The 26,325-nt window shown below is 52.0% G+C and overlaps 10 protein-coding genes across 10 annotated transcripts; 5 read left to right on the top strand and 5 right to left on the bottom strand.

Annotated features, from left to right (window-relative positions):
* Positions 1–1,164: 1,164 nt before the first annotated feature.
* Positions 1,165–2,574, top strand: Z517_05350 (uncharacterized protein; the record flags this gene model as incomplete). Its single annotated transcript, XM_013430677.1, has 1 exon — positions 1,165–2,574. The coding sequence occupies one exon, from the start codon at positions 1,165–1,167 to the stop codon at positions 2,572–2,574; it is 1,410 nt and encodes a 469-aa protein (XP_013286131.1).
* Positions 2,575–3,228: 654 nt separating this feature from the next.
* On the bottom strand, positions 3,229–4,885 carry Z517_05349 (uncharacterized protein; the record flags this gene model as incomplete). Its single annotated transcript, XM_013430676.1, has 3 exons — positions 3,229–4,419; positions 4,472–4,615; positions 4,676–4,885. 3 exons carry the CDS (start codon positions 4,883–4,885, stop codon positions 3,229–3,231), a joined length of 1,545 nt encoding a protein of 514 aa, XP_013286130.1.
* Positions 4,886–5,482: 597 nt separating this feature from the next.
* Z517_05348 (uncharacterized protein) lies at positions 5,483–6,393 on the top strand (the record flags this gene model as incomplete). The annotated part of the gene is made up of 3 exons (XM_013430675.1): positions 5,483–5,557; positions 5,614–6,044; positions 6,102–6,393. The coding sequence occupies 3 exons, from the start codon at positions 5,483–5,485 to the stop codon at positions 6,391–6,393; spliced, it is 798 nt and encodes a 265-aa protein (XP_013286129.1).
* A 1,075-nt stretch (positions 6,394–7,468) lies between these two features.
* Positions 7,469–11,134, bottom strand: Z517_05347 (uncharacterized protein; the record flags this gene model as incomplete). Its single annotated transcript, XM_013430674.1, has 1 exon — positions 7,469–11,134. The coding sequence occupies one exon, from the start codon at positions 11,132–11,134 to the stop codon at positions 7,469–7,471; it is 3,666 nt and encodes a 1,221-aa protein (XP_013286128.1).
* Positions 11,135–12,023: 889 nt separating this feature from the next.
* On the top strand, positions 12,024–13,001 carry Z517_05346 (uncharacterized protein; the record flags this gene model as incomplete). The annotated part of the gene is made up of 1 exon (XM_013430673.1): positions 12,024–13,001. One exon carries the CDS (start codon positions 12,024–12,026, stop codon positions 12,999–13,001), a length of 978 nt encoding a protein of 325 aa, XP_013286127.1.
* A 147-nt stretch (positions 13,002–13,148) lies between these two features.
* On the bottom strand, positions 13,149–13,944 carry Z517_05345 (uracil phosphoribosyltransferase; the record flags this gene model as incomplete). The annotated part of the gene is made up of 3 exons (XM_013430672.1): positions 13,149–13,537; positions 13,592–13,691; positions 13,765–13,944. 3 exons carry the CDS (start codon positions 13,942–13,944, stop codon positions 13,149–13,151), a joined length of 669 nt encoding a protein of 222 aa, XP_013286126.1.
* Positions 13,945–14,772: 828 nt separating this feature from the next.
* Z517_05344 (uncharacterized protein) lies at positions 14,773–16,134 on the top strand (the record flags this gene model as incomplete). Its single annotated transcript, XM_013430671.1, has 1 exon — positions 14,773–16,134. One exon carries the CDS (start codon positions 14,773–14,775, stop codon positions 16,132–16,134), a length of 1,362 nt encoding a protein of 453 aa, XP_013286125.1.
* Positions 16,135–16,948: 814 nt separating this feature from the next.
* Positions 16,949–17,833, top strand: Z517_05343 (uncharacterized protein; the record flags this gene model as incomplete). Its single annotated transcript, XM_013430670.1, has 1 exon — positions 16,949–17,833. The coding sequence occupies one exon, from the start codon at positions 16,949–16,951 to the stop codon at positions 17,831–17,833; it is 885 nt and encodes a 294-aa protein (XP_013286124.1).
* A 1,118-nt stretch (positions 17,834–18,951) lies between these two features.
* On the bottom strand, positions 18,952–20,670 carry Z517_05342 (uncharacterized protein; the record flags this gene model as incomplete). Its single annotated transcript, XM_013430669.1, has 1 exon — positions 18,952–20,670. One exon carries the CDS (start codon positions 20,668–20,670, stop codon positions 18,952–18,954), a length of 1,719 nt encoding a protein of 572 aa, XP_013286123.1.
* An 892-nt stretch (positions 20,671–21,562) lies between these two features.
* On the bottom strand, positions 21,563–23,448 carry Z517_05341 (uncharacterized protein; the record flags this gene model as incomplete). Its single annotated transcript, XM_013430668.1, has 2 exons — positions 21,563–22,720; positions 22,774–23,448. 2 exons carry the CDS (start codon positions 23,446–23,448, stop codon positions 21,563–21,565), a joined length of 1,833 nt encoding a protein of 610 aa, XP_013286122.1.
* Positions 23,449–26,325: the final 2,877 nt, after the last annotated feature.

Below are 26,325 nucleotides of genomic sequence, written 5' to 3'. Positions count from 1 at the left end.
CCGGAAGAATCCATATCTGCTTGTCCTCGAGGTCGAATCGTGGTGGAGCTCCCCTTTATTTCCGGGGCGGATTCACCAAGGGTCTGCTAAGCATGTGCTAGGGGCACTGGCACCCAACTGGGACCTAGTAAATCCGCCTCGCCTGCCCCTCTACCTAAACTCCCACTAGGCCTGATGGGACTCCCCACCGGGCCCCCATAATGTCAGGGCCCGAAGCGATCCGGCGCCGTCTGGTATTACTGCTAGTCTTAGTGCTGGTGACGTTGGACACCTACACTACATATTGTAAATAATTTTGCCGACTTCATTAATAGATACGACTCCTATTGCCTCGTAGAGCTCTCCAATTCACCACCACTTCCAAGGTGATTCCACAGGCTTTCTCTCTGAATGCTCAAGATCAGGCTGGGGTATGATCTAGAATAAAAGGGATGCTTGCATTGAGAGGGCTGCTCGTACCAAGATAGGGTCAATTGATGCAGACGCACCTTCCCCCCCCTTTAGAGCAGGGAGATGGTGAGATCTTGCTTACCTTTTGAAGTCTAGGTTCTACAATTATTTCGAAGGTCCGGATGGGAAGTGGAGGAGACTTGAAAAATAAGGAATTTCTTTGACAATGTGTGCTAGACGAGTTGTAGGTGGATGGCCTTGGGACGCAACGGTGCATTGTACAGACTTGTCACCCACCGACACACCTGACAACATCCCACCGAACACGATCTCATTCAAAAAGGGCCGAGAGAATATACTTCAATCAGAAAGGACTCGGTCGAGATGTTATGACTGCTTGAAAGAGGCGTACAAAAGTCACGCAGCCTGGTCGACGTCGCGAGGTATACAACAGGGTTGACCAGCGCTCTCAACAACTGACGCCAGAATGGTTCCAGAAGCTGAAAAGACAACAACGATGGTAGGTAAGTATGTTGCAGCATGGAAACGGAGGCGATTTTGACGAGACTTGAGACTCGCACCTCCCCTGCTAATCAGCCAGGCGAAGAATCAGGGGAAAGTGCTCGTCCCGTCATCTGCGACTCTTCTACATGTCCTTTTCAGCATACTCTTTCGCCTTTCCACTCAGTTTCACTCACCGCGATTGACGTTGTATTCTCAGACACAATATTCTCATCAAATATCTCTCGTTGCTCCGTTACCGCGACTTGCGCCATGGCCCACAGCCTCCCTGCGGAATTGATGCGCCAGGTGTTTCTTTGCCTCAAGGTTGACCATTGCTCGAACCCCTCCTCAACTTTGCCCCAGACGCTCGGTGTCTGCAAGCTCTGGCGTCAAATAGGTTGGGAGGTGCTCTATACCGACATTTCAGTTACAGAATTCAAGCTCGCGAAATTGGCAGAGTCCTCGCCTTCCGGCCGGATGCTGACTCGGACGCTCTCTATCAATATTTCCTGCAACGATCTCAAATATGCGAACCCATGCCACGAGGCCCTCAATGTAGCATCCATCGACTCGCAGCTCAACGAAGATGCGTGGACAGCGATTCACACCATACCTCGGATCGTGCAAGACATGGTACAACTGGAGAGTTTCAGTCTGGTAATCCCGACGTATCCACCACAGAATAAGACCAGGTGCAGAGCTGTGCAGAGTGCAATTCCGTACATCCTCAAGGCCTTGCCAAACTCGGTAAAACATTTGGAAATCGATACTATCGATGCCTGCTTTCAATATTGCCCGCCGCTCCAGCCGCATTTCTGTCCTTTGTTGAGGGAACGCATGCCGTCGTTATCCAACCTGCGTCTTAGGCTTCCCAGACTCTGTGGACAGCTTTTTCAAAGGTGCTACTTCGAACACTTTCACGACCCGGAAGACGCGTCTAGGCGGGGTATAATGGAATGCACTGTACTTATTAATACTGTGAATCCTGATGTCGAAGGCACTGATTTTCGCGAATATCTAACACTTGGGCGCTCTGAAGGCCTGGCAAATGACTGTCTGGTGGTGCTGGTCCAGACGGCCCAATCTGCCATTTACAATGGCAGATGTCAGGAACCGCCGCGACTCTCATTCTTTACACGACGTCGTGGAGCCTCAGAAGGCCCCGTGTTTTCCGCCTTCAATGAACTGGCCGTGATGCCAACCGTCAAGACGCTAAGATATCCATACCGGGAAATACCAGACCAGGATGGCGCTTTCTTACGTTACCGCGAACTGGATGGCTCTCAGGGAGAGGCTTGGGGGCCATGGAACGCTCTAACGGATATGTTCGAGGGCCAAGTCTGGGTCGAGACCATGGAAGGATACAGGGTCCCCAGTGTCTACTTGAAACAGAATCTGAGGTTCAAGCAGTCTGTGGCCAAGAGCACACTTTTGCTCAAGAGAAGGCGAACGGGGGCTGCTGCCAAAGGAACGTTATTTAGTAAGGAGAAAGCTGAAGGTCGTCTGCTTTTACGAGTGCAGGAGACTTCCCGCTTTCAGCCGCACATTGTGATACGGGAGTCTACGAGGAAAGAACTGGACCAGGCAACGAACGCAGATATGCCCAATCCCGGCCACGACGAGGGAGACAATGAGAATCTCAAAGACCTTGTGACCCTAGCTCCTGAAGACGAAGCATAAGGTTGAGACGAATGGTGGGCGAAACAGGATCGAGCACTGGGAGTCGACGGTGAGGACCAGAATGACAAGATGGAAGAGGAAGTTGGAAGATAAAAGACAGCAGGACCAACGAAGAATGACATGTAAAACGACGGACAGCCCGACAGCCCATTAGAGAGCATACCAGCAATAGACAAATACAAGTATCATGTCTCTCCTTGATCCTCTGAAGAAGCGATGGTCGAGAAGGGAGCTTACATCAATCCACTGGCTCAGTCCACCCAGTTGGTGAACAGCAGAGATAAAGTAGACAAGTGGCCGAGGCTGAACGAAACACAGAGAGTGAAAAGATGTAAGGAACGACATTGATTCAAGACCGGGGGGTATATATCTCTCTCTCTGTGTGTGTGTGTGTATCTCAAAACGACGATCCTAATAAGGCTGCCAGCCTTTTGCTAAGCGAGACACGTAAGATTTGATTTGATTATATTGAAACAAAAAAGTGCAGGTCGTCCCGTTTTCGACGCAAGCACGTACACAGATGCGCGCGCGGCAGAGTTCAAAGTTTCAGAGTCGTGAATATCTCCTACACCCACCCATCCAACAGCGTCACCATCACCACCACCACCACCACCACCATCAATGTATCTCTCCTCCATCCGGCCTGCTCAATGCTCAGACCTTGGTTGTCTTAACCACCCTGGTGTCGATCCCGTGGCCCCAGCCAAAGAACCGACAGTCCTCGCCGTACCAGCAGCCCGATTCGTCTGGCTTGTTCTGAGGACATCGGTGTCCGTAGATGCACTCAGGATCGGCGCAGTCCAACTTGTAATAACAAGGAGTCATACGGGCGACTTCTCGCAACACGTTACGCTCGCCCTTTGACAGGGGATAAGTGTGGGAGTGGGAACAGTTGTTAGTGGTGCAATACGAGGCACCCTGGAGGTAGAATATGTTGCAAAGCTTAAGCTTTTTAATCCGCTGGATTTCGTGATTGGGGATCGAGGAATCGACTTTGTCGATACGCTGGCCATGCCGGTTCCTCTCAATCGTCTTGGCCACAGGCTTTGCGACAACAGTATCAGGACTTTTCATCGAAGTTGGAGTCGAGGTCCGGGTCGTGCTGGGCGCTTTGGAAACTGGCGCCGAAGGTTGGGCGGTCAGCGAGGCCCACGTCAAGGCGGGTGTGCTTGAACTTGAGGTAGATCCGTTCGTACCATTCGACTCGACACGCGAAAGGGCCGGTAGTGTTGCTGTGACTGCTTGTAGTGGTCCTTTGGCTATCCCGCCTGTGACAGCTAGCTTTGTGATGCGGAAGACATTGTCAAATTTCGTAGTCTTGAAGTTGTCCCTCAAAGTAGCAATTTCCTTTTCAAACGGGATGCCCTCCAGCAAAGTGATATGACTAAGTACAGTGGCGTCTTTTATCGTGTCTTCAAGTGCCTTCGTATAACGGCTGTCGCCAGAGCATCCAAGAATGACTTGGTGACAATGGCAATCATAGAGGTTGGTCCTGAACTGGTCGAGAACCTTTTCTTTGGTGCTGTCGATTCGAGTTCCAGCGTCGATAAAGTCAAAGGACAATTGAGTGCTGTTCATGCCGCGCACAAAGTCGTCCAGTAAGGATGGGCGGTCGATGATTTTCAACTTGGTCAAGGTCTCGGACAATGTTTTAACATTGGCATAAATTCGTACCAGGATCTTTGGAGAGTCGAGATGGTGTAGATGCTCTGCAGCGAATGCCGTCGTGGCTTCAAAAATCATGTTTGCCGCCTCTTTGCCGCCCTTTTCTCCTTGAGACAATAACTCTTTTCTGAAAACCATACTGTCGCCATCGAGGAGGACCGTGATGAAAGGGTTACGATCCTGGAAGAAGAGTCAGTCACCAAAGCCCACGGCTTGATATTGGGCACCGCACCATAATTGCCTTGACCTGCATCAGTTGCTCGCGAAGGGTGGTTTCTCGCTGGTGGCCCTCTCTGTTATATTGGGCTTCCCTGCTGGTCTCAAGCTGCAATCGATCGAGCTGAATCTGAGTACTGTCAAGCTGATACAAAAGTTCCTAATATTTCTCATTAGCCACGACTGCATATGTGGTTCCTAGGTGTGTGGGTGTGTATACCTCAATCATCTGATTTCTCTCCTCTTCAAAGCTTCGTAGTCGTTTATTTCGTTCGCGAAAGGACAATGGGTTTGTGACAGCACTGCCCATATCGCCAATGGGACGACTAGATCTTAACGAACCATTCCGGGAGCTGTAATCTGGGCTGGAATTGAGCAGGGGATGGTCGAAGGTCGGTGAAAATGGATCGTAACGCGCCATGTCGGGCATTTGAGTGGGAGGCGGAAACGTTTTGGACCAAAATGGTTGGGGGGTCAGTGTGGTGTAAATTTGAGGTGGGACGAGAGGATTGAAGGAGAGAAGGAGGTGAGAAGGAGAAGGAGTTTTAAGTCGTGCGACTTGTGCTGTTGTGTTTGTTGGCGGTGAATGCGAAGCAAAGAACCTGCATGGCCAAATGCGAAGAGGCGCACGTCAAACCGTCAAACCAGACACTACAGGCGCATGGGCGACCTTTTTTTTTTCCTGGGGCGACGCGTTGGTGGACATGGCGGGCATGTGCAGTGGGCAAGAGTGGGCACTCTAGGCTGCCCCAAGCCGGCGGCATGAGCCCTGAATGGCCACTGGGCTGCTGCAGCTGCTTTTGGCGTGACCGGGCGCTTAGGAAGCTTTAGTCAGTTAGCGCGGCGGCTGCATGACTTGTCGACTGGCGTGTAGCCGCCACTAGAGGAACAAGGTGAACAAGCTCACTTTGCCCCGATTGAGCCCAATGGCGAAAATACAACTGTGTCTCTTTTCTTAGCCACCGGCCGTCTCTGCAACCACATTTCCCCCCTTGTTGGAACAAACTCCCCTCTGCATATCGCTACAATGGGTCGCTTCTTGGATCTCGCTCTCCTAGTCTTTGGCTTCCAGGCTGCAGGCATCTTCGCCCAAGCAGACGTGGTACGCTTTCTTGCTACGCCCTGATCACGAACCCATTGCTAACACGTTGTTCTTAGGAAGTGGAAGAGGAGATCGAAAATCCCTCTCAGTCTCCCGCTCTTGCCGTCTCGGTCGAAGCAACGTTCCCTGATGCGGAAATCTTCGGCATCAAGATCACCAATGGCAAACCCTACGAATCGCGCCTCGCTTTTCTGAACGAAGAGCCCGAGCCTGTCACGGTTCAATTCGTTGGTGGGAGTCTGTGGACCTTTGACGGCACGAATCCTCGCATTGTTCGAAACCTCACCACGGCTCAATATGCCGTTGATATTCCGCCGGGAGAAAAGCAGGTTCTGCCATACCGTTTCCAGACGAACCTCCACCCACAAGATCTAAGGCTCAACTTGGCTGCCGTGATCAGTTCGCAGAACGCGTTCTACACTCTGCAGGCATTCAATGGTACTGTGACTGTGGTTGAGCCAGACGCGAGCATCTTCGATCCACAACTGTGAGCAGTTCCCCTTTTTACGCTCTGGTTCGATCTTTACTGATATTTGTTGACCAGTCTCTTTCTGTACTTCTTCCTGCTCGCCTGTGCCGTTGGCGTCGGTTACTTCTTCTACACCATCTGGATCGTCCCTTACTTTCCCAAGAAGCGCAAGGCCGTTAAGGGCGGCAAGAGGAGCGAAGTGGCCAAGAAGGTTGACAGCGGAGTCACATCGGATTCTGATGGCCCGGCTGTTGCGACTGGCAAGTCCTACAATGAGGAATGGATCCCAAGCCATCATATCCAGCGGCCGGAGGCACGGAGGGTCAAGAGTGGTGGGAGACCAAAAAGCCGCGGGAAGGCGGAGTAAAAGTCGCGCTCGCTCACAGAAACCTGGGTCTCACCTCTGTTACTCGAGGGTGCAGATCTTCAGCAGCTAGACTTCGATGAGGTACAACACTCGAAGCATTGAACAGACAATCGAGAGCGAAAAATTCACTGTCACAAGAGATTAGGGAAAACGTCAGCATCAGCACGAAAAGCAGGCATTGACGGAAAGACTTTTTTGCATATGGGAATTTCACATGCTGTACTAGTATTACTGGAAAAGTGCATATTTACGATGATGGGTGCTTGGGGGGTTTGACCTGTGCAGAGAGACAAACTGGGGAATTATCGAGACGCATGGACTGAGTGCAAAAGGCTTCGTTCCAATGGACCTCGACTGAGAGATGAGAGCAGTATGTATGGGAGATGTGGCCGGTGGTTGACGCACGGCTTGACGATCGTGAGCCATCTCGCGAATACCGCCGACAGAAAGGCCCACACCAGATTCATATATACAGAGAAAGCGGGGAGAGAGAGTAGAACATCAGAAATGCAGAGAAGCGAAAAGAAGCCTATATGACCAGTTTGTGCCTGTCCTGTTCCAGATTATAATGATTGTGATAATGGTGACAGCCTTGCGAATCTTCCTAATATCGATACGATACCGAGGACCTATATGCCTAAAGTACCTTCAAAATATCCCACTAGATAAGTACTTAGTATATACTTAGTATGTAGTGTTCCCTTTACCATACGCTTATCGCACGTATTATTTATTGATTTGTGCAGAATCCGAGTTCATTACCTATGTAGGTACCTATTGACATGTTCGCCCCCTTTCCCAGCTCGCCAGTACGAGGTACGGCGAGCGCCTTTCTGGATACCGAGATTGGAATATCAGACCCTACCTACAGTAGGTAGTATGCGCGCAGCACCATCATTACACATGAAAAACGTGACATGCTCTGATCACTCACTCTCTCACTTGATTTCACTGCTGTAAACACAACGCCCAGTCAACGAGATCCCCGGCTCGTCCTGGCTTTTCACATCTTCAACCATTACCCATATTCCTATCGCCCTAGACAGGTACGGTAGGTAGAGAAGAGATATCCCCATCAGTCGCCCATGATATCGTCGTCGTCATCGTCATCCTCATTCCCCTCGGCCGGTTGACCTACTTGCTTCTTTCCAGCACCGTCGTCATCATCATCTCCACTGCCGTGATCGTCCACCTCGTCTTCCAGCAATTCGCGCTGTCGTTGTGCCTCGTCTTCATCCTGATCCTCCTCCGGGGGAACATCAGGATCCTCAACATCATCGTCCTCCAGCACCATCTCCTCCGAGATTGCTTTCTTGCCGGCCTTGTCTTTCTCCCCCATCCCTTTCTTGTCCTTCCCCTTTTCCGAAATGGCCTTTCCTCCTTTCCTCTTTGCCAGCTTCTTCTTCTCATCCAGATACCCCAATATCGTGGAATAGTTCTTGCCCAGCTTCGTACGATTTAGCAGGAGGCGTTCTCTGACAACTTTCTCATCCTGAACCACGCCACCCACAAGAGCAAAAATGATTTTACTCGTCAGTTGGCAGAAGCTGTTTTCTAGCAGGAGGGCAGCTTGTTTCTTTGCGCTCCTGCTTCTCTGCCCTCCTTCGTCTTCCCCCACCTCGTCCTCGTCGGCTTCGTCATCTGAATTGTCTTGCTCGTCGTCCGAATCCTCGGGCGGCTTTTCAACATCGTCTTCGTCTTCATCTTCCTCGTTTCTGCCACCTAAACCTCCCGACTTTCGATTTCCACTGGACTCAATCTTACGATGCGTCTTCTTTGCAAACGACTGCTCCATCTTTTCGAACGTGATCATAACTTCCTGGACGATATCGTCTGGAATGTACGTGATCAACCCACGCAGATTCTGTTTTATGTCATCATCCAAGTCGCCTTTGTCGGGCCTCAAACTTCTTGTTATGGCGCAAAGGGTGAAAAGTTCCAGCACACTCAGAATGGCTTGGTACCGCACTGGATCAAGATGCTTGCGCATCTGGATCACTGGGGCGATGGTGGCCACGAACTCGGTCTTTGTCGTGGCGAACTCTGACAATGACGTGGTCGACAGCTGTGCTTCGTCGTTGGCTTCGACTGCGGTTTTCCACACGACTACTTTCCAGCGGAAATAGCGCGAAAACAGTTCGATGACAGCGCGGCATAGTTCATCTTCAAGCCCCGCAAATGCAGCAGTGTCCTGATCAGGTACGCCTCGCTGTAAGAGTTGTAATAACAGGTCGAGCAGAGTCCGCGGGGTGTTTGTATTTCCTTTTCGTTTCCTGGACGTACCAGTACCTAGTTTGCTTTCAATCACATAGCTGCAGTCATTCACACCTGCGAGCTCAGCGAGACGAATAATAGTGTTCACAACCTCAGTGAGTGACGGTTTATCGAGCGAACCCCGTGTCCACGCCGCTTCACCTTGAAGAAGATCTACCAGCATCACGATGGATTCGGTCCAAATCTCCTGAATTTTCGCAAGTGCGGCCTCTCTACTAGGTTCGTAGCTGAGAGCATTCCGGAGAGCCGCGCAGGCCGCTCCGAGAACTCGTCTGTTCGAATGCGACATGATTTGCTTGGCGATATCGTCTAGGACGGCAGAATAGTTTGCCTCGCCGCTCTGCAGCTCGTTGATCAGCCCAATGTCTAGCAGCTGTTCGATGAGAAGAATGGATGACGCGGCTTGCGGCGTGCTGCCGAACTTGTTCGACAACTGAGGCAGCACGGTGGTAAGATTCTGCGCTGCTAATTCTTGTTTTTGTCGTATCTGATCTTTTGTGGCATTGGTTTTGCGTCCGGTCGGCGGGTCTAGTATGGATTGTAGGTATGATTTGACCGCCGCATGTAAGACATGCAGCAGAATAATATCTTCGCCCGCACCCAGCTTGTATGCATTTTGAACCCGGAAATCAATATCATCTACCTCGCCTTGTGAGGGGATTGAAGTGTGGTCAAACAGGAGGTAGCCAGCCAAGTGTTCCCACTGCTGCAATTCGACCATGTGAGGGAAGATCGACTGGGTAGCAAGAGTGTACCGCGACTCTGAAATTGAGGTCACCGGTAAAGATTGAGTCGTCGTGCCATCTAAGGATTCTTCATCACTGTGGTATCCAGCAAGGGTCAAGCCCAAAGACTGGTACTTGATCCAAGATTTAGTGGGAACCATGAAGTCTTCCACATTACTCGCGTCCGGAAGGGCGGCCTCGTATTCAGCCTCTTCGAAGTCCTCAATTGTGTATCGATAGAGGTCTTCAATGCTGGACACAAAGAACTTGGCCACTGCTTTTCTGATTCGAGGTTCGCTGTCGAAGATCAATCGTCCGATGGTGTCGACATCATCAGGGTCCAGGAGCTCTGCATCCCGAAGTCGGTCAAGAAGCTCAATAGCCTCCACCCTTACGCTGATGTCGGCATCCCTTGCGCCCATTTCCACCAATCTCGACCGAAATCGATCGGTGAAAGCTCTCAGTGCGGCAATGTTGTTCTTGTTACTGAACAATCTCTTCAGTTGCTTGATGTCCTCTAGTCTGGTATGAGCGCTCGTATCATTCAAGACCCAGCCGAGATATCGAAGGTACTGGCCTTCGAGAAACATTTTTCGGTAGAGTACAATCCAATTGCCCAGCGCGGTAACACAGGGAGCGCGGATTCTTTCTTCAACATCTCGATATCGATGGACGTAGACCGTATCAAAGGCGTCTCGCAACTGAGTATCGATAGCTTCAAGCTTACTCTCGGCAGATCTCTGACTCTCTTCGATGCTCTTAATTCGGGCCTTGTTGGGGCGTTTCTTGTTTTTCTCGGCATCTAATTGGGCCTTCAATGTTGCCATGGTATCCTGCAACTCCTTTGCAATTTCACAAAGAGCGGTGCTCATAGCTAAGGAGATTATCGTCGCAGTGTGCCGAAATGACTTGTAGTTTGCACCTGACATTGTCGCAATCCAGACGTGGATGTTGTCGTATATTTCAGGTTGATCATAAAAGGCCGAGGACATATGGAGGACCTTGATGATGGCTCTGAAGAATTCCTCCAGCACATGCTGAAATCCAACATAACTTTTCTGCTTTGAGATAAGTGGGTAGTCTCCGGGCTTTTGCTGCTCGTATTCTTGAAGCACATCGCCAAGTTTGCTTGGGACTGAGTCCAGGTCTTCAATATCCTGTTGCTCGACTTTGGAGTTACAACCGATACATTGGAGGACAAAGTTAACCAGGTCTCGTAACGCCCCAACGCTGTCCTTCCGCACTTCTTCAAACCACGAAGAAGCAGCATCTTCGGACGAGCGTCCCCGGCCGAATATGTCCGCATAGAGACCCTCTTGATGCGCCTGGCTGGGTCGCGCGTGGGCTTTGCTTGATTTTGAGCTTCTCGCTGCGGGCTTGCTCTGAATATTGGCTGACCGAATGGCCAGAGTTGTGCTGGTAGTCTTTACGCGCTTCGTTGCAGGTTTTGTCGCTGCTGCTTTTGCTCTCTGCGCTCGTCGTTGGTCTTTCAGCTCCTCCTCGTCCGGCTCACTTTCGTCCGATTCGTCCTCGTCATCCTCCTCCTCATCTTCTTCGTCCTCCTCGCTCTCTTCATCATTTCCATCGATCGCGTTCGCTCCTCGTTTTCTTTTACCGATTCCGTTTGGGGGCAGGCTGTTGTCGCGTTGTTCCTGGGAGTAGATTGCTGGTTTGCGCACCACTCTGCCTGACCTGCGACGAGATTCTGGCGAGCCACTCGGTGAACTGTCGGCGAGCTCCATGAGTTTGCGCTGTTGGGGGGTTTACTGCTAGAGCTCGTGGCTGGGGCTCGAGAAGGCAACCGGACAAATTGGCGCGTTTTGGGAAATGCAAAAATATGAATGAAGAGAAGGCTAGACAACCGAACGAGCAGATGCGCAATTGCGCAGAGTGTGAAACAAGCGTGACAAGGTCAATGGTATGAAGCCTCCCTCAACAAAACTAACACGCAAGGGCAACGCGTGACGCGCAGAGTGGATTGAAGTGGAGTTTTGAGTGGTGGAGGTAGTAGTGCGCAGGGTGGGAGGTGGCAGAGACCTATTAGATAGCCCAATACAAGTAACCTAGCGTGCCTAGACAATAGGGAAGGTTTGGGCGACACGGGCGACACGGGCGACACGGGCGACACGGGCAACTGCCTACAAGGACGAGGGACTCGGCGGGCGCCAGCGGTACTGAGAACGCCTACGGATAGGTGCTGCGTGCGGGCAACCAAATTACTGGCACCGGTGGACTTCAGCTTAATTGCAGGCACTTTGGCTTAGAGATGCCCGTCGAGCCGTCCATTCAGGCGCCGTTAGGGCCCATCAAACCACGAAATTAGTTAAGCCTGATACCGGTGAAAGCCTCTGAATGCACAGACCCCGCCAAACTATTATTATTCTCCGGGGCTTTCTCTACATGTACCAGGACCTCAGACAACTGGCAAAGGTGTTTGCGATGCGGTCAACACCTTTCAATTCTGACCTGGAAGACGCAGCTGATCAACCACCGACTGCGCCCTGAACATTCAGACAGGCTTTTCCTGACGCTAATCGGCATTTAGAGTCTCCAGGAGCTGTCTCACAGTATGATACGAAGACTGGCCTAGTCAGTCAATTTTTCTCATTTTGGTTGTTGGGTGTGCGAGATATGGCTCTGTCGAGTTCACCATTCGCTACCTCTTCGTCCGTAGCAGGAAGCGGCGAAATCCTTCTAGCCCTCCTCCCGCCAGAGAGGCAAGTTCTCTCGAGATGTGCATACCAATACCCTCTCAAACTTGTTGCTCCTGATCCTCACCATTCGAGCGAAGGAAAGCACGTGACGGTCGTCTTCTTGCTCACCTATGGAGGCGGTTTGGTTGGTGGTGACCAGATAGCCGTCAAAGTCGACCTGCAAGATGCCACGAGGCTTGTCCTCGTCACGCAAGGAAGTACCAAGATCTTCAAGTCTCCTCAGAGGTCCGTCGTCAGCCGACAAACCCTCGACGTCAGGATCGGATCTCATGCTTCCTTGTGCTATTTGCCAGATCCGACTCAGCCGTTCGCGGAGAGCGTCTACGAGCAGAAGCAGACATTCTATGTGCAGCCTGATGCCACCAGCAGTTTGTTGATGCTGGACTGGGTCAGTGAAGGCCGTCGCGCAAGGGGCGAGAGCTGGACACTATGGAGCTGGAAAGGCAGGAATGAGGTTAGGGAATTCGATGAGCAGTCAAAAGGAAGACTCCTGCTTCGCGATGCGGTTATGCTCTATGAGGATGGGCTTGGTGGCACGGGATTGTTGGATAAGTCGAACAACATCGGCATATTTGGAACCTTGATCATTTACGGCCATGTCTTCAACAAACTCGGGGAGTTCTTCATACAGAAATTCACAAGCCAGCCTCGTATCGGGGCCAAAAACTGGACGTCAAACGAAAGCACAGAACAGGCGACAGGGGGTGACCAGGCTGGACAACAGGAAAAACAAGACGGTATCCTATGGACCGCAGCAAAGACGAGGGGCTTCGTCCTAGTCAAATTCGGTGCCAAGGAGGTTGATGGCGCAAAAAGATGGCTTCGAACACTTCTGAAAGATGAAGGGACAGTCGAACGAAAGTTTGGACATCAAGCGCTCATGTGCCTCAAGTGACAGGGTGGTTCTATATTCCCTAGCAGCCATCTGAAGAGGCTGACGGTAGGATGGCCACCAGCGGAACCCAATAACTCCAAAGAAAGCGAGAGGTTTCCCGCTGTCAACAAATCCATCAGCTCGCCAGTCGACACTACTGTCTTGCCGCTATTTCCCTAGGGTCAGGAACAGACGATCGCCAACGTCCCCAAGACCCGGTTTTATCATGCCCCTATCAGTCAAGGCATCGTCTATGCCGCCCGCCCATACTTGTGTGCCTTCTGGCCATTCCGCAGCGGCTCTTTCTATACCCGGGAGGGCCCCCAAAACACACAAGAAGATGATCTTCTCAACGCCCCAATCCCTCAGGATCTGGATCGCGGCACATGCTGTCGCACCTGTGGCGCAGACGGGGTCGACGACAATGGCAAGTTTCGCTACTGACTCCGGGGATTGAGGCAGGTTGTTGTAGTATTCAACGGGTTGCAGAGTCATCTTTTCGCGGAAAAGGCCGAGATGGTGGACCGAAACAGAGTCAGGCAGGAGAGTTTGTATTGCTGCGCCGTGTATCAGTTTCCGGGAAGACATTTCATGGAGATTGGCCAACGCACCTTCAACCATACCGAGTCCGCTTCTCAGAATGGGGACAGCGGTGAGTTTGGAGCAGTTTATGGCCTCATAGGGATACTCATATCCTATGGGGGTCTCAGCCTACATCAAACCACGAGTCAGTCTGGATCTCGATCAGCGCGAATGCCCCCACCGACACTGAAGATGGACTCACTGTTCCAGTCGATTCAATGTCGAGTTGCCCAAGCGCCTCGGTCCCCAACAACAAGGTAATCTCATGGATTAGGCTCTTTGTCTCGCGAGCATTGGTAGTCTTGGATCTCAGCTGGCTGAGCTTTGCGCGAAGACAAGGGTGTTTAGAAACGTGGACATTGGTAGGAAGAGACGACGCCATATCTACAGGAAAGACAGAACTGTGATAAGAGGGTATGAGAAGGATAGAAGCGCCAGTATAGAAAGGTTCTACTCATGCGACGATAACTTGTAGCTAGACAAAAGAATTTGGAGTAGAATGTAACAATGGCCGCGTTTCTTTTGTGCTATCATCTCTGGTTTGGTGATTGCAGGCAGAGCTGTACCAGTGCATGCTGTTAGTTGGTGGGGAAGTGCATGAAAGGGAGGGGCATGTGCTCTGCGTCAATGGTGAGCGTCCCACGGCGGGTTCCGATCTCCATTCTTGTCAGCCTCGATAACACTCGGCGGAGACCCGTTTGGAGAGAGCTCATCTTGGTGAGCAGTTAAGAATTCTAGGGCCGTGGAAGACGCTTGGTTAGCCCAGTCAGCTGCATTCGAATACACAGTGAAGCCAAGGTACCCAATTGGTAGGGGACGGCTGAGTGCGCAAACACAGCAGACTCTGGTGCTGATGCTGATGCTGGTAAAGCGCGTCATGGTATTGAGTGCGAGGCTTTCCGGTTCACACGGCAATTTGCTCTCGATTCCGCATTTACTCCGCTGCGCCCAAACATTTCCCTTCTCTCATCACTTCTTCATGCCTGGGAGGAGCATGGACGCGATGATTCCCCCAACCTTTCCCAATCCGCCTGTGTCATGATTCTCCCGTTGATGCAGGCATACTCGAGGTACCGGCGCCCACCCTCAGCTTCCGACTCTTCCATGACCGATTCCTGTTGAGAGTGATATGATCGACTTACAGCACCCCTGCCAACAAACCCTTTGAAAGACACGACAGGGCCTTTGTCTACAACCCAAGGCGACGAAAATGCACGATCACGATGGGGCAAGGGCAGAAGAGAGACAGAGAAGGGGAAGTGACGAGGAGGAGTTGACTGAAATGGCCGTTCCACCCCCAGCGCAGCCAGAAGACCTTAGTCGTCCTTCCCTAGAAGACGTTGAACGCCGATTAAGTCGACACTATTCGAGAGATCGGACAGACGCGCTCGGAGAATTGGCGGCACCTGAACCTCTTGCCTCAGGCGAAAAACCTGTCGACGGAGAGTCTCGAGCTCGTCGCAAAAGTCTCGCGGCGCAACAAGAGGGGGAAGAGCTCGAGGACGAAACCAAAGACCTAGAGTCCACGCCTTCGCACCTCGCGACAGAGATATACATAATCTCATGGTTGGTGTTGTTCTCACTCTTTGGAACATTGGCACGACTCGGGGTTGAAGCGATTACACTATATCCAAATTCGCCGGTCTCGAGTCGGGTGCTCTGGGCCAACCTTGGAGGCTCGTTCTTCCTTGGCTTCCTGGCGGAAGATCGTCAACTATTTCGCGAAGAATGGGGATCAAGCAGAGCGCCAGCGTCGGACCATGCCAAGGTCAAAAAGACGATCCCACTCTACATCGGCCTCGCTACGGGTTTCTGTGGTTCATTCACGTCCTTCTCTTCTTTTATCCGCGACTGCTTTTTGGCCTTGACGAATGACCTGGAGCCGCCTTCACCGACCTTGCCCTACCACGTGGATCCGGTGGTCGCGCATAGGAATGGTGGCTTTTCATTCTTGGCTCTCCTTGCTATCATGATCGTCCACCCAGCCATCTCTTTGGCAGGGTTGATGGTAGGTGCACAGCTGGCGTTGGCACTACAACCGGTCACACCGACACTACCATTCAGGTTCTGTCGCAAAGTCTTGGATCCCATGGCTGTCATTCTCGGCTTTGGCTGTTGGCTTGGAGCAGTCTTTTTGGCCATTTGGCCACCTGGGAACGACATACACTGGAGGTTCCGTGCGGTGTTTCCCCTTGTGTTCGCACCACTGGGTTGCCTTCTTCGCTTCTACGCGTCTAAACACATGAACGCTATTGCACCGTCTTTTCCGCTGGGCACATTCGCCGTCAATATGTTCGGGACGGCGGTGCTCGGTATGGCTTTTGATTTGCAACATTCACAAACCATCGCTGCGTCCGGATCAAACGCCTGTGCTGTGCTTCAAGGGATTATGGAAGGGTTTTGCGGGTGCTTGACGACAGTCAGTACGTGGGTTGCTGAACTCCAAGGGCTTCGTCGAAGACATAGTTGGATCTATGGCGCTAGCAGCGTGGCTGTTGCATTGGCATTGCTGGTTGTCATTATGGGCTCAATGGGCTGGACCGTTGGATTTGTATCCCCAGCTTGCAGCTAATATGTGTGTGTCGCTCACTGAGAACAAAATCTTTCATGGTCTGAGACGTCCTGGCGAATGCTGGTCAAGCTATGGAGTACGAGATACAGTACCTCGTACATACACAAACTTGCTCGTGACAGGCTGAGGCTACTGTGTGATTTCAAGGTGCTAAAGGTGCTAGTCTATATATGGCTTAGTGCATTTCTTAGTGGATAATCGAATCTTCCGGCAGCAGCTGCAGCTTCGATTGGCTTATGACCGGCCGGTATCCCAGGAGACCCAATCGGGCTAGTGTGGCTGAGTCCGAATCTGTTACTTTTCTTGATTGCTCGGCCATCCCTGCCACGCGTCAGCACCGCTTTGTTTCTGTATCGGCCCTCCCTTACTTGAGTTCTGCACGCCTCTCTCGTTCATAATCCCATTGCCTCGTACTGCTCACAGGGTCCCTCACCCACAGCTGCAGCCTCTCGTTTAGTTATTCGGCCCTCAGCAGCTGTTCGCCCCCAACCCGATTGTCCGCACCCGCAGGACGGCTCCCAGTGACCAGCCGCGACCACTACTGAGGCTTTGCTTCGATGTCAGCCAACCCCTAGTCGGGACCGCGACATTGAGATTCCGTTGCCCGACATTAGGCCTCGAGGGACTTGAACTCTGCGTTCCTCCTACTTTGACCATTTGACGAGAATACCTCTCGCAATCTGTCAAGCCCCGCGATTGTCCAGAAAACGGGGCATGCCTTGAATCGACATACTCGCATGCGCAGTGGATGTAACTTCCAACTCGGCCTTCACTCATCTCTACACCAGACCACACTGTAGCCGCAACCAGCACAATGTCGCCCAAGACCGTCACGACACTCCTCCTCTCTTCCCTCATCTACAGCACTTCCTACGCCTTCGTTCCCCTGGATATCCACTCACCCATAGACAATAACGCCTTGCAACCAGTGCCTGCCAACCTCGACACGGCACGCTGGATTCCTGTCGCAACGCTCGACCCTGTTGCCAACGCGCCTTATCCCGCCTCCGCGGCGGTCACACCTACTCCAACCCCTCTCGAGAACGAATACCGAATTCTTCCCCTCGGTCTAGATGCCAACGCAGTGCCTGAACTGAAAGTCCGGCAGGTCACAGGCCAAGGTGCCGCCGCCGCTCCAACTTTCAGTCAAATAAGTCCGATCACAACCTACTACATCGAGAAAGAAGTGGCACCGGGTGATTTCACCCAAGTGCCCGTAGTGTATACACAGACCTTTGTGCCGATTCCAGATCAATGGCCCAGTGCAGTTGCAGGAACAATTGGATTGGGAACCATTTCGGGCACCGTCGGACAGGTGAGGACTAAGAGAAGCCTACCAACCCAGGCACCCTTGGCAGAGGACAATTCCGTAAAAGACGGCAGTGAAAACGCGAATGGTCCTGTGGAAGAGACGGAATCATGGACGGAGAAACTCAAGAGCGTGGGCAAAGAGTTGATTGAGCTATTGCCTAAGGGGAAGGTCGAGAAACCGACTGTGAGCGAGGAGGGACTTGCTGATACCCTGGACGAAGAAATTGACCACCCCATTACTATCCACGTGGAAGCTGTGCCTCTCGAAAATGCGCAGAAGAAGGCACCATCACCGACGTTTGCCAACGACGCGCGTCGCGTTGTCCAGGCAGGGACGCTTGCGCTGCTCGCCGTGGGCATTGCTACGATGTGCGTGAGCTATCTATGAAGGCCACGAATAGGGGAACGATATGGCCAAAAATGCGACTACAATTTTTGAGAACTCGGCATCGTTTAAAAGGGGACAATGACAGCAAGCTCACGCATATACACAACGAAACGTCCAAACATTGGTTTCATCTTTGGAGCGCCTTCCACGTCGAAACATGGAATGAACAATTGGATAAGTCACCAATTGAACTGTTTGGGAGGCGAAATGGAAATTCAGGAGTTTGGAAACGGTGTTACTCGAGCGAGTGCGCAATCTGCGCCTGAGATTGGAAATACATCTCTCCAGAGCTCTGGATATATGTATCCTGGCGAGACCAATACCTGCAGGCTCGACTGGATAGAGCAGAGCCATGGTTTCGCACATTATAGGGAACATGTATATAGATTGAAGTGTCACAATACCTCTTCTAATGGGATCCTATACAATGGGTGTTTATCTCGTATTTGTGCAGCCATCAGATTACGCCAACTATCTTATATCGACTCTACTTGGTATACACAGGCAGAAAGGCAGAAAGAACAGTCCTGCCACACCAGTAATAGTGCCGAGGACGTGCATATATCTAGTTCTTCTATAGAGTACAGAAGTTCTTCTCTGTATTGACGTGTTTCTACCTCCCACTCAGGCAGGTAGATAAATTATCTGGCTCAAAAAAGAAAATCAGGTATGAGAGTGTGCATGCATGCTGCATATTCATGTATGGGGCGTGGTCTTTGCAGTCTTTCAGATACAGACAGGACAGAAGAGAGGGGATGTCATGGCACATCACATCACATCGCATCCCATCGCATACCTACCTTGGGTACACTCGCTACCTAGATATCTAGGGATTTAGGTATGGGTGCCTATCTAGCGTAGGGACCCATGTAAACGTAGGTAGTGTATGGAGTTGTTTAAAACCACCCATCTCTTGTTCCAGGAGTGAGGGGGTTTTATCCCATGATGGACACGGGACCGGACTACGCATACATATTGTGCCTGACTAGTCTGCCCGTCTGTCTGTCTATCTGGGCTAAACTCGATGATTTTCGGGGAGTAACCCGGACAAAAAACCCAGACCTGGCTGAGGTGATCGGGCAACAAGTCGTGGTTATGGTTGTGGTTTGGTCGGTTGGTCAGTCGTATAACTTGACCCAGTCGGGGATGAGGACCATCTTCCTCCTCACGGGCCCCAAAGCGTACACGGTGCCCTTGATGTCCTTTTTCTCTTCGTCCTCCGCCTTGTTGTGGTCTTCGTCGCCACTGCCACTACCAATACCACCACCGTTCTCGTGCCCGTCCCCTCCGTCACCCGCGTCTTCTTGCTTTGGGCCGGGCTCGACGAGGACAACGTCCTGCAGAAAAGACACCTCGGAGCCGTAGCGGACCTCCATGTCCGTCCCGCCCCAGTCCAGGGTGACCTTGCCGGATTTGTGGACGCGCAGTTTTCCCACGATGCCCGCGGGCAGACGCGTCGGCTCGGCAGCCGTGAGCAGGCCGTCCATCTGCAGGTCTGGTCTCGTCGCTTTGGCCAGGCCGTCCGGGTCACCAGCGGCGGCGGCGGCGTTGGTATTCGTGACATTGAGATCGACGGCCGTGGCGCTGCCGTCGATTCCGGGCTCAACTTTGACTCCTCCGTCGTGCGGTTGCGTCGTGGCCGAATCGACGAGGAAGGGCGTGAGTGGTGGAAGTTGGAAGAGGAACATCTTGCCGTCTTTTATTTTGGATATGACCTCTTCTGACGACTCCTCCTCCGACGATTTCCCCTCGTCTTCGTCAACTTCCATTTTCACACCAGTTGCTGGTGGTTCGGTCACGAAGAGATCCCTCAGCTTCTGTACGTCCTGCATAGCTCTTATTCGTTCCGCGCGCTCTTCGGCCGTCTCGGTCGCATGGCCCTTGACATCCCGCCCGATCCTGCCAGCAGCACCAAGCTGCTTTTTCAGCGTCCGCTTCCTCATTTCGGGACTAGAGGGCTGTTCTTTGACGAATTGGAGAGAGTCATTGTCCGCGTCCTCGGTATCGTCGTCTCGGTCACTTTTGCTGTCGACATCTTGAGTCTCTCCATCGGATTTCTGACCCATGGCGGAGCGGCTCGTCTTGCTGCGGACGCGTGCCGTGTCTCCTTCCTGCCCTTCGGCTTCTTTGTCTGCTCGCGGCGCACGCACTGGTCGTAGACCCAGCGCTCTGCGAGGCTTTCCTTTGCTGCTACCCGCAGTCTTTTGTTTCCCTTTTCTCGAGCTTGATGTGATCATGTCTTCGTCGTCATCGCTCGAGATCATGATGAGCTCAATGTCTCGTTTTCGGTCGTCGTCGAGCTCTTCGTCCGTCGCCGCATCGAACACTTCACCTGTGGTACCTGAAATTCCACCTCTCCCGCCCGCAGAAGTTCCTGCATGGCCGTTCCCGTTGCGGCCTGCGGTTGTGGCCCTGCCTGACTCTGAAGCACCCTGAAGCGCATCTTCTGGGAGTCCACCTCGCACACCACTTTCCAAAAGCTCGCCGTACCCTTCATAGCTTGTACGCGGCCTCGTAGAGATCCTTGCACTGGACCCCGCCCCGAAGATACCCCCTGCACCTACTGGGTCCTCTCTCTGGGACGTGGCTGCGCTGGTTCCTCTGCCTCCCCGACTCGCACCTCTTCCTCCTCGTGCACCGCGATTGGCCGCCTCTTGCTCAGCCGCTCGAGCCTTTTGTCGTTCGGCTTCTTCTTTCGCAAATTGTTCTCGTTCGGCTTTGGTCTTGCGTTGGATTCCCGCTCGAGGTCGCGGTCTCGCGGCAGCGGCAGTACCGCCGCCTCGTGGGGTGGACCTGGCATTTGTCGTAGGGGGAGTGGAAGACGTTCCGTCCGACATGGCTAATAGCCCGCGGCTGCCCGCCGCGGAGGTGTTTCTTTTACCACTGCAGAACTCGGAGGATCATGAGGTGGAAGACATTCGGAGAGTGCGGAAAAAACCTTCAAGTTGAAAAAGCTCAATCTTGCCAGATGGTGGAATGAGCGAGTAAGAAAAGTTCCGATTGAGTCGCTGCCTATAATGAACGCAGCTGACTATTGTCAAGGCAGATTTCCTGAGAATGCTGAGCCCACTGGCTAGGTGCTTGATGACCTTGTGGCAGAGACAACTTTCACTTTTTTTCCCCAAACAGTCCGTTTTGAGAGGGACGCATTTTCTGGAACTTCCCCGCATTGATTATATAATATATCCAGCCTTGTCACGTGTGGTGGGGTTTCAAAGCACCCCCACCCTCCACGACGAGGCTACGTATGCGATGAAAACTTGGTCACTCCAGAGTTGAAGGTGGTCAAATTTCTTGGTAGCATTCGAAAGATAGGACCCTTCTCATTTCGTACACTCATAAGTCCTTCCGAGCCCGGTGGTTAATCGGTAATTTCCTTGCATCGAAGAATAGATCACAAAGATGCGCCCATTTCGTCCACCAGTCAACACAACACAAAAGGAATACCCATGCAGTTTGTTCAAACTCGACCGTCGCGCAACTCTTTCTCGGGTCAAGAAGCATTCGACAACCGCGAACACAAAAAGATCAAAACAACTTGCCGCGTCATTGCCAGTCCATCAATCTCGTCACACCACGGCCTCGCGGCCTATTTGGATCCAAATTTTTGCAACCTTTAATCCCCCAGTCTATTCCTTGTTGCCTCTGGTTTCGCTTGTTCTTGTCCGGCCTTGCGAACATCCTCCTAAACTTTCGTTGGTAAATTGAGGCCGTTTTTGTGGTTACCGATCACCTTTTCCTCTTCTTGTTCTTGTCAGGACTCCCATAGGTCCCAATTGAGTCCATCAACCCATCGGCTGCGCCGGCGACAGAATCAGATTGTTCTGTCAGAAGGTCCTCGGCGAGCTTCTTCACCGGGACCCCCATATGCCTGCCATATCGACCTTTCCGACCATTTCCTTCGTCTTCGCTGATGCATCCGTCGATGCCAATACCAGCATCCTTGCAACGCCCGCAAGGCCGCTGGCGGTCGCAGCCTTTCTTACTCTTTCGACATCTCTGACAACGGGGTTTGGAAGACAGATCTTCCTCATCCGCGGCGAGTTGGTGTTGAAAGTTGAGGCTTGAACCAGACGACTTCCTGACCTGTCCGGCAGACGCCGGTGCGGACGGTGCCTTCATAAGCCCAGGTTGTGTCGAATGTTTGACGATCTTTGGAGGAGCGTTTGGCCTAGCCTTGGATAATTTCCCCTGCTTCATTAACCCAGCCGGCTTGGACCGATACCCATTGGATGGGCCGTCATGCATCTTGGTCTTGATTTTCTTGGTTTTGGGCTGACCCTCGTAATCCTCATGATCGCCCCTTGTGCTGTCGTGAGCATATTCCTCGTCCTCGTCATCAAGATACTTTCTGTGTTTGGGGAGCCCGCCTTCTGCATCACTGTATTCGTCACTGTCACTTGTTGCACCAGTCGATGAAGCCGCATCCGCAACACCACTAAAAGTCTCATCCATGGTCGAATTAGAGGTCCGCCCATGAGAGTAGTTGGAGGCATCACCCAGAGCAATCAGGGTACGAGCCACGTCTTCATCTGAAATACAACTTGCTACTGTGGGATCTGGTGTCGGCAGGATCCCGTTCCCGTTATATCCTTGTCGCCCACTATATGACTGCTGCATGCTGGATCTGTCACGTAGTCGGTGACCATGTTGGGGTACAGGTGTTGCTATATCAACGCCTGCTCCTCGATCGCCACTACCAAACACATGGGAACTGGGACCGTAGCTTTGTGGAGAGAGTATAGGGACATTTTGCAGCCCGTATATTTTTTGACTTGCAGGATGCAAGGGTGAAGGGCCTTCCTGGGGGAGTGAACGTCGTTGAGGTGATATGGAAGACTGGGATGCAGTCACCGGGACCTGAGGAGGGACGAAAAGAGGCAGAGTCTGGGAGTGCAAGTCAGCAAGGAGGCTACTGTAAATCATATCTGGGGACTTACCGAACTGTCGAAGATGGGCTGTCCACGTCGCCCATCTTGGAGGACATTGGCGGTACTGATGTCGGAGCTAGCAAATTGCTCGCTTCGAGCTTTCTTGGATCCAGAGATTGAGCTGCGCCCAGCTTCGCTGTCGCTATATCCGTTCTCGTCATGAAAGCTTCCCGTGGCACTTGAGGCCCGGCTGACAACCGCATAAGACGATGCTTTCTGCTGCGACACACTTCGACGGCCGCGCCCTTGCGTTGGAGAAACGCTCCGCTTACGAGCAACCCTGGACGCAGGCCTCGAAGGCGAGTGGGATTGCTCGCGCATGTGAGGTGGTAACATCTGAAAGGGCTCGCCCAAACTGGGTCGGCGTCGAGGTTCATAGCCGTTCTCGCCATTGTGGACGGCGTGTGGGTAGGGATTAGACGCAGTCTGGGGAGCTGGCACAATGCGCATATAGACAGTAGAATTATGGACGAGATTGTCGTAGGAGGCAATGAGAGTGTTACCCCAGGCATCTTCGAAACTCACTCCGTTTCCATCGTATATGCCGTAGAAGTTCTTGACCGTTGTTATGATGGACTCTGTGCTATCATGCATATTGAGCACAATGCGGAGTGGAATCCTCGCCCTGGTTTTAGAGCCTTCGTCCAGCAGGAGCTCGAAGGAGACAGACTTTGCAGGAGGCATTTTTGTCGGCGACATTTCATGCTCTTCAGCTGAAAGTAGGCTAGAGACTTGCATCTTGTCTCACGGCTTAGATATATGTGACGGTCTTCTTATAACTCTGACGACGTGCGAGGAATCATCTAAGGTTCGCTTCAGGTAGAGGACGCTTGACGGAGGATGCTCGGCTTATTGTTCGATTGAAAGAGGCCCTGAGTGTAAGTATTAGTTTGGAGTTCATGCAACAATAGATGGTAATGTTTGGGAGCACTGAAGCTGTTGGGAAAATGGACCAGGGATGGTGTGAGTCTTGGGTGGGAGCAGGACAACGGGCTTGGGTTCCTAGTCCCATTCTGTGACACTTACAATGAGTCGAGGCTTTCAGATGAAAAGTGTGGATGCTTGCGATGACCCTGAGATCAAGAAGAGATAGAATAGAAGGTGCGCAATGGCAATTGCAACAGCATCCGGCTCAACCGTCAAGATATGATCGAAGGTTACAGCATGGTGGCTGCGGTGGTGTGTCGTAGCGGTGACAGTGGAATGTGGTAGACGACAGAGTGCCCGAGAGAAAAGATAAACGATGGAATCTCTCTAGTAGACAGACGAAAGGCACTCGGCGGCGTAGATGAATGGAAATCAGAGGTACTGGGGGGAGGTGAGAGGTCTAGGGAAGAAAGGAAGTTCAAGGTGCGGACTGAGGCTTGGGATACCGCAATAGTCAACGGGCGTGTGAAACGAGGCCCACCCCCGGTCCAACAAATGCCAGTACGTACTCGTACCACAAGAACGTGGCTATCGCACTGTGTATTATCTAGGAATTGATTTATTCCGAACGAGTCACAAATACTCTCGCGATCCCAATTATTGCGACTGTAATGTCAATGCGGGCGACAAAGAGCGACCCAGCAGCAAAGAAGAAAGTCTCAGTATCTGGCGACTACTCTCCACTGACTACAAAAGATATCTAGACGGGACAAAACCCACGGCGGCTGTCTTTTTTCGACCGCCAGCAACCCTAGGGGTTCGTAGCGCTATCTTGTGACGGCATATCTTCCCGTGTACGAGCTAAAAGGATGCCAGGTGACGACCCGAAGCGGTGTCTTTGCTGGCCATTCGGGACTGGCAGGCTGAGAGCCATGCCTTGGATTTTGTATGGCTGGGGCCGAGGCCAGGCAATCAGAGGTGGGCAGACAAGAAGGGGAAAACCATGAGGCAGTCAGCGGGCGGAGCTGAGGGTCGGAAAAGTGAGGACAGTACTTGCGAATCTGGCCCGGCGATGCGCTGGAACTAGGAAACCAAAGAATAAGGAAGAAAAGCCAAACCCCTCACTTGGTTGAAATGATGTTCGAGAAAGTGGCCGAAGTGGTAGCGGATTCGGCGGGCTTTGTATGGGCCACTATGGCAAAGATTAGCAAGCGTCAGCGCTCCGATGGACCATGGGTGAGCTGGAGAGGTTTTCTGAGCCGTAATAATAATGGAGGTGGAGTCCCAAGGAGTCTGGTGCCGTTCAAGAGGCCGTCGTCAAGAACACGCAAGCATCCGTCGCCATCGTTGGACCAATCCCCTCAACCACTCGAGCGTGGGCTGCCGCAGTGGCTGCCACAGGATACATTACCTCCCTCAGGGTTCACAGTGCTGCCCACTGTCCACTTCGCTCCATTCGGACTGTCTGGCTGGCTGGCCTTCTGCTGATAAAGACCACCCTAATTCTAGGTGCGACTTGTTGCGAGCCCGCCACGGCGGCAATGATATGTCTATCGTCTGGGCGATCTGCAACGCACCAGCTGCAAGTTCCCACACCGACCAGCTTCTTGGCGGGATAGATGGCGGAACTGGCGGCGACCTCAAACCAGGCGCTATCTGCTCGATAACGTGATGGCCGTCGCCTGTACCTGTTGCATGCTTGTAGATATATAACTGTATGTACACACAAAGTTGACGACTCGCTGGAACCGAGCCGGATGCCCATGACTACACGTATTTCGAGACAGCTTCTTCTTGGTCGTCGTGAGTTTTCAGCTCGCTAACCTTGTGCCGAGATTGACGAAATTATTGCAGTCGCATTTCCCGCAGCACACCAGTTATGGGTTGCAGCGTCCGAAAAGAAACCAGGTCATGGGCTCTGTTGACGAAACATTATTCGAGATTAGGAGTCTGCCAGTCGTAAGCGCAATTCGGCGCATTTAGGATCGTGCCAATTGGGGCCATCACATGCCGTACAAATGACAAGCCTGAATCGCCAAAATCAGAGTTTGCGCAAGAAACTGAAACCCCGAAACCTCGGGTTGGTTGCATCTCAAGTCGCACATATTTCCGCGCGATGTTCAGCTCAACCTTCTTCTGGGAAACTGATCTTTGCGCACGTACGAATATTGCTCTTGTGGGACATTTCAATAAGCAACCCAAAAACAGGAAATGCGCAACCTAAATATGTTAGTCCCGTCGTCTCCCATCATGACAGAGCATCGTCTTGAGAATATTCGAGGTCGCAGATTCCTTCCAGACACAGCCTCAGATATCTGACTGCAATTAGAGCGCTGAACAGCTATTATTTTGAGTTGTATCAAGCAACCCTCCATGTCATCCGATTCTGGATCATCTGCGGTCCGATGACATCGTTTGAGGTTGAGTAAGCGCCTAAAACAAAAAAGTCCGAGGGAATCCCCCCATCATGTCCAGAGTCCGAATTGGAGGGGAATTTGCTGTTGTTGGGAAAGTGGCGATGTATCAAACATTCTGCTTTTCTTTCATAGGGATAAATACAATCGAGAGAATGTAGTAGCAACTGAACATGGTATTGGATCTGGAGGCAACACACCCAGCTTCATCAATGTGTGCGAAAAAGCACGTGATTTGGCGATTTGCGCGACGCGTTGACGTCATTCTCTACTTTTTTGG

The sequence above is a fragment of the Fonsecaea pedrosoi genome (genome assembly GCF_000835455.1).
Source record: "Fonsecaea pedrosoi CBS 271.37 unplaced genomic scaffold supercont1.3, whole genome shotgun sequence".
NCBI lineage: Eukaryota > Fungi > Ascomycota > Eurotiomycetes > Chaetothyriales > Herpotrichiellaceae > Fonsecaea > Fonsecaea pedrosoi.
This window is presented reverse-complemented; position numbering and strand designations above follow the sequence as displayed.